This window comes from Nematostella vectensis, chromosome 6 (assembly GCF_932526225.1).
Source record: "Nematostella vectensis chromosome 6, jaNemVect1.1, whole genome shotgun sequence".
NCBI lineage: Eukaryota > Metazoa > Cnidaria > Anthozoa > Actiniaria > Edwardsiidae > Nematostella > Nematostella vectensis.
In genome coordinates this window covers 12,401,058-12,416,454 of record NC_064039.1, presented here as the reverse complement: position 1 = coordinate 12,416,454, position 15,397 = coordinate 12,401,058, and the positions used below count along the sequence as shown (strand labels likewise).

General features: G+C 41.9%; 1 protein-coding gene across 1 annotated transcript; it reads left to right on the top strand.

Annotated features, from left to right (window-relative positions):
• The first annotated feature begins 1,699 nt into the window (after positions 1-1,699).
• Positions 1,700-13,707, top strand: LOC125568071 (solute carrier family 23 member 1-like). The gene is made up of 12 exons (XM_048729411.1): positions 1,700-1,783; positions 4,982-5,140; positions 6,480-6,637; positions 6,711-6,802; positions 7,028-7,101; positions 7,705-7,861; positions 8,360-8,384; positions 8,860-8,980; positions 9,589-9,745; positions 11,259-11,512; positions 12,364-12,637; positions 13,031-13,707. Exons 2-12 carry the CDS (start codon positions 4,988-4,990, stop codon positions 13,363-13,365), a joined length of 1,800 nt encoding a protein of 599 aa, XP_048585368.1. The 5' UTR covers positions 1,700-1,783; positions 4,982-4,987; the 3' UTR covers positions 13,366-13,707.
• Positions 13,708-15,397: the final 1,690 nt, after the last annotated feature.

Sequence of the window (15,397 nt, the reverse complement as noted above, 5' to 3'; positions counted from 1 at the left end):
GGGAAGTGAAATTAAGCTTATTTCGTGGTAGAATAAACTTGTGAAATGTAATATATAGAAAAATCTGTAAAAAACTCAGGGTTAGATAACAAATAAATTAAACACCACTAATAAACACTTGAATAGCTACAATGTATTGCTCCTAGTCAACATTTCTACCAACGCATTCATTATGCTAAAAAAGACGTTCGGTAAACCCTACAATTTTAGCGTTGGGTTTCGGGTCCAGAGGGAGAAAATACGTAAAAATTCATAAAAAAAAAATAAATAAAAATCCGAATAAAATAAAATTTATATTTTTGAAACAAGCTAACCAGGGCCTTCAATTTGTCAACTTTTCAGAAAATCGGATTTTTTTATCTTGCACTCCGAGAGTCGAATCCTGCAGAAAGCCTCTCTTAAAGTAACAATTAACGGTCAATGGGCCGGTCGGTTCAAATTACTCATTGACAGGGCTTGGGCTCCTGGGGAGTAACCGGTCCAGGTACCCTAAGCCAGGTAATATGACGTGTTAGAAACCATCTTCTTCCAGAGAGTAACTGAGTAACTCAGGTTACTGAGTAAGAAGGGAAGAATTGTAAAGCAGTATGAGAATTTAATGATTGAAATGGTATATAATTATATTTTATTATTAGTGTTCACTTGGACCCTAAGTAAATATATGTAAACGTCTAATGTATTAAATGTGGGGTAGAATCTACACTCCCAAACTCTTAGAAACATGAAATACAGAGACATATGCATGTTAGGTTATAAAGACTATACCGAAGCGGTTAACCTACCACCCAGCCTCCATAATATTATCAAACAAAGAATCCAAGACCATGAACTGCAAAGCTAATCAAGCAGTCTTTTCAATGACAGCAAGCACGATAATAAGAAATAAGCTAAGAACATATAGACATTTTTAAAATAAATTATAAATTAGAAGACTACCTTATAAACATAAACAATATTTCTCACCGAATTGCACTAACGAAACTAAGGGTCAGCAATCATGACCTAGAAATAGAAAAAGACGTGTACGAAAGACCGTATAAAAAAGTTTAACCAAGGCTATGTCGACTATGCCTACCAAATGAGGACATCGAAGACGAAGCGCATTTTATCCTTCATTGCAAACAATACAACAAACTGCACAACGATCTGCTTAATGATATTATACATGGGTCCACCTTCTGGTCCGAGGCCCGAAAATCCAATATCATATTTTCACCGACAAATGCGATGATTGCTTTGTCCTCAGAGCCTCTGCCTCTCTGGGAAACCCTATGACTTCTAGCGATGCTAAAAAAACGCTAAAATATATCACTTGCCTTCGCAAATTCTTGATGCTTGCCAAATTTAATTGATTTAAACAATTTGCTGTCGTGTATCATATACACATATTTCAAAAATATGGTTGCACTCGAGGATCTATGTGTCGTAACCCGCGGTGGTTCATGGGTAGCGTATGAACGGCTGAATCCTTGTATCTGAAAGCTATGTGAATGATCATAAGAACATGAACAAGAACTCTACACCTTTAGAAACCTGGATTTGTATTTTATTTACGCTTATTTGTTTATTTACTTGATACCCATGAATCACTGCGGGTTACGATACACACTTTCTCCGAGTACAACCTAATTTGGAATGTATATTAAAAATGAGTTGAGACTTACTTGTATTTTCAACGAACGCAAAGCCTTCTGGGATCAATGTGACGTTACTAGTCATTGAAGCAAATATCTAGTACTGGAGAGTCGTGTTCCCATGACCGGTGTTGTTATCAAGCTCCCAGGTAAGATATTTGCTTTGTGTTACTTTGATTATCGCTTTTATAAAGAAGTGAATGTTATGGATTAGGGGCTAGAATGATCATCGCACGGACTTTAACAAGTTTTAGTTTGTTTTAATTGTCACGGAAAGTACATGTTAACACCTCAATTCTGCGATGATAGTCGACTCGGCAATTATGAAAAAAACATTTAAAAAGAGGTGAAGCTTACAGCTTATGGGGAAGACAAACATCGCACCGATGTCAAACAAGCTTTTAGAATTGTCGCCGACTGTGTTATGTACCCTGCAAGCAATCATAGAAAAATGTGTGCGCGCTCCTCGCCCTGTTATCGCATGGTAACATCTTTGATCTGCGATAATATTCGAACCGGCAGCTATGAAAAAAAATTATAAAGAGCTGAAGTTTACGGTTTATGGGGAAAAGGTAATCACAGGAACTTCAACAGGCTTTTACAAAATTGTCACCGAATGTGCGTGTGGTATGTACCCTTGTCAGGCCAAACATGATGAAAAATGTCTACGCGCTTTCACCACTATCATTTGCATATTGACATCTTTATTCTGCGATGATATTCGACTCGGCAATTATGATAAAAAGATTTATAAAGAGTTGAAGGCTCCATTTTATTGGGGTGAAAGTCATCGCACAGTATCCAACAAGCTTTAAGAATTTTCGCAGGCTGCGTATGTACCCGTTAGGCCAAGAATAAAGTAAATTTCTACACTCTCTTGCCAATTTTAATCTCATGTTAACGACTTTATTTCGCGATATTCGACTCGGTAAATGTCGCCCCTCCCCCCCCCCCCCCCCCCCCCCCCTTACTCCATTTGGCTCAGTCCTTGTCTAAACGAGGCTAAAAGTTTTTCGGGATGTCAGGTGACGGACTATCCAAAGAACTTGACATTAGCTAGCGACTACAAAAAGCGACTGTTTTATCCTCCAGATGATAATTGGATTTACTTCTTTGAACAGTTCAAATGCAATGAACCACCAAACAAATAACGTGCGTTTACGCTTGATATATTTTTTAAGTGTTTGCAATACGTGCCGAAACACACGAGGGAGCATTCATTATTTATAGGGGGAGGGCTACTATATTGGGGGGTGGGGGGTCGCTAGGATTTGAAGGTGGGCCTAGATTTTTGAACCAAGATTTGGGGGGGGGGGGGGCATATTTTTTAAACAAGTATATTTTGATCAATTATGCTCTCTTGATCTGATCAAACTGCTGTACATATAATACTTGGTGACATTTCAGTAATAATCTACCATGGTGTGGAACGCAGAGCTAGGGAGGCACAGTCTTCTTAATTACAAATGATAACAAAAACATGCTAGAGCGCGTATACAGGCTGAGCTAAATGTTGTTTAGTTCTTAGTCATGGCACGACGTCATGTACGGCTCTCCAAATGAACGTTCCCAATAAGCACCGATGTGCCCGTCATCTTCGTCTCCGTCATCTCCTTCGTCTCTGTCATCTCCTTATCATTATCTTCTCTGCCATCTCCATCATTATCTTCTTCGTCTTCATCTTCTACTTCTCTTCCCTGCACTTTCCGGACATATTTCCTTAGTAGAATTTTATTTCCCACTGTCATTCAGCAAATGGAGCTTTTCAGATTGCAGGTTTTGTAGTCATCTCTTCTCGCGTTTCCCTAGGTTTGCGAGAACCTCTTTGTCTAGATCGTGCGTTTAGCCCTGATAGCATCATCATCCTCGACAGACGGAGAGATTTTCTTCAGCTTTGAAGTTCGGCACGTTTTCCGGGCAGCAGCCTGGTGCCTGTTTTGGTTGCGTTCTCGCGATTTTCTTTTTGTTGGGGCAGAAAACTGTTTCACCCTAAGAACGTGTCAAGAACGTGTCGAATTTGGAAAGCGAGAGCGCTATACAAAGACCAATAAAAGTTTGCAGAGCCTAAGTTGTTGGATAAACCTTTTTTAGGGGTTATATTTTTGGTTACTTTTTGAGGGGAGGGTCGGTATTTTTTCAGCTTAGATTTGGGGGAGGTTTGCGATTTTTGTAATGAGAAAATAATGGCAATAGTAGCCCCCCCCCCCCCCCCCCCCGATGCATAATAACTGCTCCCTAAACACGATCTCATTTGGTCACTTCGAGTATATTTAATCTCAAGGTTTTTCGCCCGTATCCGATTCCTTTTGACATGAAATGTTCTTTAAGGAGGTACCATTGGAAATGTGAAGGAGGAGGGGGGGGGGTGGTTAAGGAACGAACCAGACGGAAAAAATGCATACTGTCACGCAACTCCCGTCACGCGACTAGAGTTAGGGACACGTAATTCCAAGAATACTTCCACGAATACAAAAGGTTTCCACACGGCATCAAAACCATTGCCGCAAACCATTTCCAACACCTCCTGATGAATGTGTGATTCTTATTAGTCTTAGGAAACCAGTTGCTCTTTTCTCATATAAATTTTAACCCGGGTTCTCCACCAGATTGTCACAGGGGATTTATGATACAACGTAGGACAAGATAGGACACCATTAATTTGATGTTTTGCTTTATTTCCTCGTAGAACTCCCCTCTGGTCGTATGCTATCTCTATCTCTTACTAAACCTCAGTCAGGATATGTTCAATGTGACTCTGACTCTATCTACGTTAGAAAAAAATAATGCACGTCTTGGAGCAAGAAAAAAAATCGTGTAATGCAAGACAGAAGAAACCTCCCCACCCCCCACCCCCTCCCACCTTTTCTAGTGGGGGAAGAGTGGCCATCACTATACTACACATGCAGACGATTACATAACTAAGCCATTGATTTATCATAACTAAGCCATTGATTTATCATAACTAAGCCATTGATTTATCATAACTAAGCCATCGATTTATCATAACTAAGCCATTGATTTATCATAACTAAACCATTGATTTATCATAACTAAGCCATTGATTTATCATAACTAAGTCATTGATTTATCATAACTAAGCCATTGATTTATCATTACTAAGCCATTGATTTATCATAACTAAGCCATTGATTTATCATAACTAAGCCATTGATTTATCATAACTAAGCCATTGATTTATCATTTTTTCTTATTCTGATCCGTTTTGCGACTATTTGATTTGGAAAGATCAGTTTAATAATAATTTAATTAGGCCTTATGACCAAAATTGAAGGCAATCTTTTAAGTAACAATTCGCAAATGACCAACATGCTTTTATGCGTTTCTAGGGGAAAATGGACAAGTCTAATACACAACCTCAAAACAACTCTAATACACCGAGTCCGAGCAATGAAATACAGGCCGAGAAGCGAAGGAATGCTTTCGGTCTCACATATGCCGTGGATGAAAACCCGCCATGGTACGCGTGTATTGTTCTCGGTTTTCAGGTAATATTGGATTATTCTACGACTGTAGTCCCACTACTTGTTAAGCATACCCTTTAGACCCGGTCCGTACTCATTAAGGCATACACCACAGACCCGGTCCGTACTCACTTAGGCATACACCACAGACCCGGTCCGTACTCACTTAGGCATACCCTATACACTCGGTCCGTACTCACTCAGGCATACCCTATACACTCGGTCCGTACTCACTTAGCCATACCCTATACACTCGGTCCGTACTCACTTAGGCATACCCTATACACTCGGTCCGTACACACTTAGGCGTACCCTATACACTCGGTCCGTACACACTTAGGCGTACCCTATACACTCTGTGCGTACTCACTTAGACATACCCTATACACTCGGTCCGTACTCACTTAGGCATATCCTATACACTCGGTCCGTACTCACTTATAGGCATACCCTATACACTCGGTCCGTACTCACTTAGACATACCCTATACACTCGGTCCGTACACACTTAGGCATACCCTATACACTCGGTCCGTACTCACTTAGACATACCCTATACACTCGGTCCGTACTCACTTAGGCATACCCTATACACTCGGTCCGTACTCACCTAGGCATACCCTATACACTCGGTCCGTACTCACTTAGACATACCCTATACACTCGGTCCCTACACACTTAGGCATACCCTATACACTCGGTCCGTACTCACTTAGGCATACCCTATACACTCGGTCCGTAATCACTTAGGCATACCCTATACACTTGGTCCGTACTCACTTAGGCATACACTCGGTCCGTACTCACTTAGGCATGCCCTATACACTTGGTTCGTACTCACTTAGGCATACCCTGTACACTCGGTCCTTACTCACTTTGACATACCCTATACACTCTGTCCGTACTCACTTAGTCATACCCTATAAACTTGGTCCGTACACACTTAGGCATAAACTCGGTCCGTACTCACTTAGGCATACCCTATACACTCGGTCCGTACTCACTTAGGCATACCCTATACACTCGGTCCGTACTCACTTAGGCATACTCTATACACTCTGTCCGTACTCACTTATTCATACCCTATACACTCGGTCCGTACTCACTTAGACATACCCTATACACTCGGTCCGTACACACTTAGGCTTACCCTATACACTCGGTCCGTACACACTTAGGCATACCCTATACACTCGGTCCGTACTCACTTATTCGTACCCTATACACTCGGTCCGTACTCATTTAGGCGTACGCTATGGACTCGGTCAGTATACTTGTTTATGTATACCCTGTTAGGCCCGGTCCGTGCCCATTTAGGAATACCATGCCCGTCTCTAATACTGCGTTATTTATCGTATTGCAGCATTACCTTACGATGTTGGGCGGAACTCTTACCATTCCATTCATCTTAAGTGGACCTATGTGCTTCTCCAACAACCCTCTAGTCGTCGCGGAGGTTCTCTCTACTATGTTTTTTGTCTCGGGCATCACCACTCTTTTGCAGACCACATTAGGCGTCAGGTAAACAAAAAATTCCTATTACCACTTGGAGCCAGTCAACGGCATCATCCACAACTTTCTTTTTGCGTCGTAGGCTGCCAATCATCCAAGGAGGGTCATTCTCCTTCTTGTCGCCGACTTTTGCCATCTTGTCGCTCCCGCAGTTCAAGTGTCCAGCGGGTACAGGTAACTGACACATCATGAAGCTATAATACAGAACGAATCTACTAGAGAACTAGTTTTTTTTTTTTTCGCTTACTATCCTGAAAAAAAAATAGCCCGCCCTAATTGAAGTCCGAAAAAGAAAGATCAAATTCAAAGTAGTCTGACACATCGCTTCGTAATAAGAACAGAGAAGGTGTGTTTTAGAATCGCTACATTTTATGGCATCATGTTTTAATTTTGCTGCAGTGACAGGTGAATCAAACATATCATCTAACGCAACAACGGTCGACAGCGGCGATTGGAGAATACGCATGCGCGAGGTAACTATGTGACCCCGACATGTTATTTACTTTCCGGATTTGCCGACATTTTACCCTTCATTTTACGACACCCAGTCCGAGTGCAAGTGATGACCTTAGATATTTTTAATCAAATGCGGTCTATAGGGTATTAAACCTCATTCAAGGAATGTTATTTTCATGTTCTGTTTTCACATGCATACACCTATTTCAATAAAGGTTGTCAGCGCGAACGGCAAATAGCAATTGCCAAATGGAAGTTCTACGACCTAAAGGTGTTTATAGGTAGTAATTATTTTTTTTAAAAGGTGATAAATAAACTCAAGCGATGCCAGAACAATATATTGATTATATTAGATGAATATTCGTATGTTTTATTCATTTTTTTCTTTTGAATTATAAACGGGTACGTAGAACCGCCATTTGTCAATCGCTATGTGCCGTTTGCACTGACAACGTTTTTGAAATAGGTGAAATAGGTTCATAAAAGAGTGGTAGATCCTATTCTTTGATATTTTATTGGGAACCGTTGTCTCTCTTTAGGCGAACCGCCCTAGCAGCCACCAGTAACCGCCCTCTATCTAACCCTTTTTTCTGTTTTCCTTTTCCTGTTTTCTTCCCCAGATCCAAGGTGCCATCATGATCTCCTCAATGTTCCAAATCTTCATCGGATTCTCAGGAATCGTGGGATTCCTGTTGCGCTTCATTGGACCAATCACAGTGGCACCTACGATCACTCTGATTGGCTTATCGCTATTCCATGTCGCCGCAGAGCATGCTGGTAAGACGCAGTCCACGGATTTCGTGTGTTATTTTTCGATGTTTTTCGCATGATATTTCTTTGCTTGCTTTTTCGTCATCACCATCAATATCATCATCATGACCACCATCATCATCATCTCTAACTATGTGCATGATGTTGGTACCCACTCGAAAACGCGCCAATTAATGCCCGAAATTCTGGAATAATTACGCTTTCAAATCTTTTTATTGAAAAACAATATGCTAAGGCTGTTAGACAACGCCTTTCCAATAGATTGAAATATAAATTTTGCTTTTGGTCAACGTAGCGGGCCTTGCAAATGGCAGCAGGCCCGTCAACATCATCATCATCATCATCATCATCATCATCATCATCATCATCATCATCATCATCATCATCATCATCATCATCATCATCATCATTATCATCATCATCATTATTAACTAAATCTTCTCATTACTTCATGGTCTAAATACGATAACCAATGTTTTAAAAGTATCGTTTTGTTTTATACAGGCAATCATTGGGGAGTGGCTTTCACGTGAGCATACCTCAAGGGATGGACCGTTGATACCTGTAGGGGTGGTAACATGGCCAGGTTTTGTTGCCTGATTGCTTGACTGAGACGAGCTAAGGCCAATTTCTATCGAATTTGGCTATTTGAATTGTTTATCTAGAAGATTTTAAGCTTATTACTCGATATTGTTTCCTTGCTAATTCGTCGATATCAAGTAAAAACACGATTAAAGGAATAAAACACCGTGAATACATAAAACCCATATCAAATGATTTATGATAACAGCATTAGCATGTCAATCTTGGTACCAGCCTACTTCCAGGCTTCCCTTCCCCGACTTTTTATTGGGTCCCCTGTGCTTGGTAAGTGTGTGACGTCAGGTTCTCCCCATCCCCTCCTCTTTACGGGCAACCACAGGGATCCTAAACAACAGGGGATATGCTGCTCTGGCTCTAAGTGTGAACAGAGGATTTGCTTTAATTATTTCTGTTCTGTACAGGACGGTGGCGTTGATAACCATCTTCTCTCAGATGCTTACCAACATCGAGGTGCCCCTGCCGGGCTACAGGTTCAAGAAAGGCTTCTTCGTCGCACACTCTCCGGTATTCAGGCTTTTTCCGGTGAGTTGAATACAGGGTTGAATATAAAACCCTAACCCCACTGCTAAACCCAATAATTAAACAAACCTTAGCTACCACTAGTTGGAAGTTTACTGCAATACAGTAAAAAAAAAGCTTATAGTGTCAGAAACTATTATACTTAGGTAACGAAGACGGCAACGCGCGCGAAAACCCAGAAAATAGACCAGGCGTACATCCAGACATAAGATGCAGTCTGTCTGAGACATTTCAGCCCTTTTTCTTTTTCTTGAGTAAATATATTATTTCAGCTTTTGGATACTGCAAGCATCCGCTCTTCTCCTGACACATGGACTCGAGTATATTCTTACTAGCCGCCCTGAATTGCACAATGTCTTAGCCTGCGTAGCAAGCGTTTCTGTAGAGTTTCAGCAGAAATAGACAGCGAGGAATATTGGTCGCGCGAAAAATGGGGCGAGCGCACAAAAAGAAGGGGGAGGGGGGAGGGGGGAGGGAGGAAACTCTCTCACCCCATTCTTCGCGCGGCCACATTTTTCGCCCGAAACTCCACAGAAACGCTTGCTACGCAGGCTAACAATGTCTCAGATGCTAGAGAGTGAGAAAACAATTTTTTTGATGTGTTTGTTCAGATCATTCTAGCAATCTTTGTATCGTGGATGATTTGCGCTATCGTCACGGCTGCGGGAGGATTCCCAGATGACCCTAAGAACCCAAACTTTCTCGCGAGGACAGATGCGCGGACGATTGTTTTGCGAGAAAGTAAATGGTTCAGGTTCCCTTACCCAGGTAATGTGTTACAAACTCGATCTTCTAGGAGATAGTAACTGGTAGGGGTTCCCTTACTCAGTAATGTGTTACCAATCCCATATTCTGCCAGAGAGTCACCCTGGTTACCTCATCTTCTGCTAAAGAGTAATCACAGGTAGCCACAGGTAGTGATTTGAACCGACCGACTCATTTATCGTTAATAGAGAGTGCTACATTATGGAGTTGCTACTTTATGCTAGTATTCTTAATATGTTATGTGGGAGTGATTTAGAGTAAATTCTAAATTTCTCCGAACAGCGCTTAACGGCCCCACATGCGCTTTAAATCGCTTAAACATATAAATAATACACACCTTCAAGTACTACATTAAATTGAATGGAATGTATTGCATTTTTATGGAAGAATATTATCGAATATTGGCATAAAGTAACAACTTAAAGAGTTTCTGAAATCAGTTTTAGTTTCACCGTCTAGCCTAACATTCCATCGACCTTTTTCCGAAAAACCCCACGACTTTATAAAAAATAAGCAATTTTTGGTGTCTACTCTAGTAGATACCAATTAACGGTCAATGGGCCGGTCGCGGTTCAAATTACTCATTGAAAGGGCTTGAGCTCCGGGGAGTAACTGGTCCAGGTACCCTAAGCCAGGAAATATGACGTGTTAGAAACCCCATCTTCTTCCAGAAAGTAACTTAGTAACTCAGGTTACTGAGGCTGAGTAAGAAGGGAAGAATTGTAAAGCAGTATGAGAATTTAATGATTAAAATGGTATATTATTATACGCAGTGGCTATATGGCCGACAGTCGGGAAAGGTCCTAAATGCCCGACAGTTTCCAATTTATTCAAATAAGCCAGTAATTGTCAGCCTAGTGAGTTCAAATTATCCTATATTTGTTTAGAAAGGGCAAGCGATTCTGTATTGAGCTTTGTTGTAGGAATTGAATGCTTTTTCTTGCTTGTATACACCATAAAATCGCTAATTTTGTTGAAACAAATTTTATTTGCTACAATAACACTAGTCTGCTTAGCAGCCGCTTTTAGAATAACACCGTCGGGAAAAGTGTTTATAGTGTATACAAGCAAGGGAACATTAAATTCCGACAAAGAAAGCTCAATTCAGATTAGCGTGACTTACAAGGTTGACAATTTACTGTGATATTTTAGCAAATTGAGAACTACCGACATTTAGCAGTATACTGTAGAAAATTCTTAAGTGGCACTTAAATTACAATTTTATAGTGTACACAGGACGACAGAAAACATTCAATACCGACAACAAAGTTCAACTCAGATTCGCTTGCCCTTTCTAAAAAAAAATATAGAATACTTTGAACTTAGTAGGTCGACAATTAACTCTTTTTTTTTAAATAAATTGAAAATAAAATAAACTGTCGGGCATTTAGTCAATTGTGGACCTTTCCCGACTGTCGGGCATATAGCCACTGCGATAGTTATTTTTTATTGTTAGTGTTCACTTGGACCCTAAATAAATATATTCTAATGCATTAAATGTTGACTTGACTGACAGGTCAATGGGGCACGCCCACTGTTAGTGCCGCAGGGGTGTTTGGGATGCTGGCTGGTGTCTTGGCATCAATCATCGAGTCCATAGGCGACTACTACGCATGCTCTAGATTATGCGGAGCACCTCCTCCCCCTAAGCATGCCGTCAATCGTGGGATCGGTATGGAGGGCATTGGATGCCTCATCACCGGACTGTGGGGGAGTGGTAACGGGACAACGTCATACAGCACGAATATCGGGGCCCTTGGTATGACAAAGGTAGCGAAAATCTATGATCGTTCATTCACATTAGGCAAAATGCATCGGTGGCAGTTAGTTGAAGGTTATTTTTGGTGGGACGGACCTACCAGCAGCAGCCAAACTCCTATAACATTTTCAATCAGCCCCGCATTTTACACGTTGGCAACACCTCTTCTTTCCCTTTTAAGTGTTAGTGCCAAATTTTAAAGGGACAACATTATGCTACAAAACTTCCAACAATTGTTTCATAGACAGAATGCAGGGCCTAAGCAGGGGGGCACTGGGGGCTTATAAGGAAATGACCACAAATGGCGTGGCTGTGCCCCCCCCCCCCCTCCTCCCAATATTTTCTTAATGTTTCTGTATTGTGTGTGGCCTGTTACGGCTCTGGAATGAGACATGTTTTACAGACCATTGCAATTTGAAATTACAGTTTTAATTAGATTTCATATGGATTTCTGGAACTGTGTTCTTTCCCTTGCTTCGTCTTAATGTAACCTCGGATCCCTTGAACTCAAGCTTTTAACGAGAAATCTCAGGTTTTTTGAGTCACCATTAGGAGTTATGTCATAGAGACATCCAAGGACCAAACTACGCTTACTCGTAAAGTCACTGTATTTCAGGTCCGAAGCGGATCTCGAAATACCGGGGACACTATACAGAGAAACTAGGAAAAGTTGGGGCACAGCCAAGCCCCTACTGGTCATTTCTTGATAATATCTTGGGATGGGGGGGGGGGACGCAGGTCCTCAGCCCCCCTTATAGGCGGTACCCAGCCTCCCCCCCTTATAGTCGGTACCTCAGCCCCCCTCCCCCCCTTATAGGCGGTACCGCACTGTTTCCCCTTACTCTGGTTATTGCATCATCAGGTTGGCAGTTTGCGTGTGATCCAGTTCGCAGGGATGATTCTAGTTGTCATGGGTGTGATCGGAAAAATAGGTGCTCTTTTCACCACCGTACCTGGTCCCATTGTAGGCGGGGTCTTTATGGTGATGTTCGGGATAGTGGCTGCGGTGGGGATCTCCACCTTGCAGTTCGTCGATTTAAATTCGTCACGCAATCTTTTCATCATCGGATTGTCGCTGATGCTTGGCTTCGCGTTGCCATGGTATTTGGATAAGCATCCGGGTGCCATAGCCACAGGTAACTATGGCAACAAATACTGACATGATAGTATAGCTAATTTGGGGAGAAAATTATCAATAATTTGAGCGGAGAGGCGCGGCTACAAACCTGGAATAAACGCCCCTTGGTAAAAATAAGCGGCAGGCAAGGGAGTACTGGAGGAGGGATGGTGTGGGTTACAAGAAAACTAGGGAAGAAAGTTATAAATTTTTTGGTCTTTCAAAATGTCAAATCTTTCTGGGCATGGTAACATGCCCCCAGACACAGATAACATGTGAGCTGTCTTGAGCCCCCGTTCACCACCCCTTCTCCGCCTTGCATTTTGACCTGGCCCCTCAAAACCTTAGTCTATCAGCTCCTCCTTGCTGCGTTGCTTCTTCTGATCTGATCTTGAGGTTTGTTGCCTGACAGGTTCACGAGAGGTCGATCAGATCATCACTGTACTCTTGAAGACCAACATGGCGGTGGCAGGAATACTTGCACTCTTTCTGGACAATGCGATTCCAGGAACACCAGAAGAGCGAGGTATCAATAGATGGCGATCAATTGTTACCCAGGAAGAAGATGAGAGTGGATCTCTTGCTTCAATCCACATCTATGACCTACCGTTTGGACTGAACCGCCTGAGCAAACTGCGAATTGCGAGATTTCTTCCGTTCCTACCGTACTATACAGCAGAAGAGAACATCCATGGAGAGAAGGGGGCTGTAGAAACAAACCAACTAGTTGTTAAAGGGGAGGCGTGATACAGAAGCATTAAGGGGTCACACTAGCGCCATCTCTGAGCCTTACAGCCTCTTAGCCTTACAACACTCCTTACTGTAGGAGACAGGAGCAAAAAATGGCAAAGTTCAAATTGTAAGGTCGTGTTATATAGCTTATATTCGCTTGATTATTTGCATAGATGTTCCTTGTGTAATATAAAACAAAACAAGCTTTAGTATTTCTTGGTAGATAATCCGTTCTTGAGATATTGCAAATTGCAAGACTCTTGATTTGTCTGAAATTGACCAATTTGGGCGAAATTGTTTCATGATTTATGGCAACTTTCCTCAATCATATCTCACGCACGGATCATCTACCAAAAATACTAATGCTTATTTTGTTTTATATTATGCAAGGAACTTCTAGGCAACATATAAATGTAACCTAACACAACCTTACAATTTTAATTTTGCCATTTTTTGCTCCTGTCACTGTAGGAGAGTTTCCTGGTTTTATGGAATATAAAATCAAGCGCTCACCCCATGTTTTGCAGCCAAACTCTTGCCCCTTCCTTTTCCACTGAACTTCCACGAAATGCTTAAAATGAAGTGTTTCTTTGCGAATCACATGCCCATGACTGCGATTCACATGTTGATTGTGTTCCACAAATGTGTAGTTCCAGAAAATATCCATACCCCCCCCCCCCTCAATGAGGGGATTGGAAATTCCGGGGGGGGGGGGGGGGTTTCAAACGCCCAGGAGTTTCCAGAGGGGAGGGGGGGGGGGGGAATGCCCTTTTTTCCTTAACAGTTACTGTATTTATTTTTTTCCGGGGGGTTGGAATTTCCAGAGGGTTGGGGGGGTCATACCTCCGCCCCCCCCAATGGGGGGTATGGATATTATCAGGAACTACACAATGTGCGGAATTTAAAGTGTAGTTAATGAGCATTCCAAATGAAAATACCTTTAAAAGAAAAAGTCGACAACAACGCAGATTTATGTTTTTTAGAACGATATTTCGGCAGGCCAATACCTGCCTTCTTCAGGTTATAAATGAGTTACAATGGCATGTTATAGCTAGTATATGTACAAAGTTCATTGATGATTAACTAACAAAAGGTAAAAGTAGTAATTGAGTAAAGAGTGACTTATGGAAGATGGTAAATAGGGTGGTGTGGATTACTAAGTAGCTAAACTGTTTCTTCACGCCGGTTGAGGCCACCGGGTTCAAGAGTGCCAGCGCGAGCTATCACATAATGATTGCATCAACGCTTGTCACCACTTCCTTCGCACATGTAACACTAACCCCATCCCTGCTGGCACTATTTGTGATTTAATCCGCATGATCCTCCAAATGAACAACTTCTCCTTTAATGACAAACACTACCTCCAGAAGCATGGCACCGCAATGGGCACACGCATGGCACCCTCTTTCGCCTGTCTCTTTCTTGGTCTATTTGAAACCAACGCTTTGCGTGACGCCCCTTACAAACCCCATACGTGGTTAAGATACATCGACGATATTTTTGTTGTTTGGACTGAGGGTCTAGACAAATTGAACGCTTTTGTAGATTATCTTAACAATCTACATCCCACCATTAAATTTACAAGCTCCCACTCCTATAACAATGTACCTTTTGTTGACGTTAATGTCTCCCTTGTTAATAGTAAAATCGAAACTGACCTCTACTCCAAACCTACTGACAAACACCAACACCTTCTTTTTTCATCTTGCCATCCTCATCACACCAAAAAGGCCATCCCCTATAGCCTCGCCCTCCGTATTCGCCGCATTTGTTCTACAGAAGAAAGCTTTAATAACCGCTGCAATGAACTCACCAACTACCTCCTCAAGCGTGGCTATAAACCCGCTTTTCTCAAGAGACAAATCCTACGCGTTGCTAACATTTCCCGCATTGACGCCGTACGCCCTAATAATAACAACCACAAAAACTCCCGTCGCATCCCCTTTGTCACTACCTATAACCCTACACTACCTAACATCAACAACATAATCCGTAGAAACTACAACCTTCTACTCTCGTCTAAGCGATGCCATAAGGTTTTCACTGA

Coding starts and splice junctions, on each gene's coding strand:
- LOC125568071 (XM_048729411.1), top strand. CDS start 4,988: ATGGACAAGTCTAATACACAACCTCAAAACAACTCTAATACACCGAGT. Junction 7,102..7,704: donor GGAGAATACGCATGCGCGAG/GTAACTATGTGA, acceptor TTTCTTCCCCAG/ATCCAAGGTGCCATCATGAT. Junction 9,746..11,258: donor GTTCAGGTTCCCTTACCCAG/GTAATGTGTTAC, acceptor CTTGACTGACAG/GTCAATGGGGCACGCCCACT.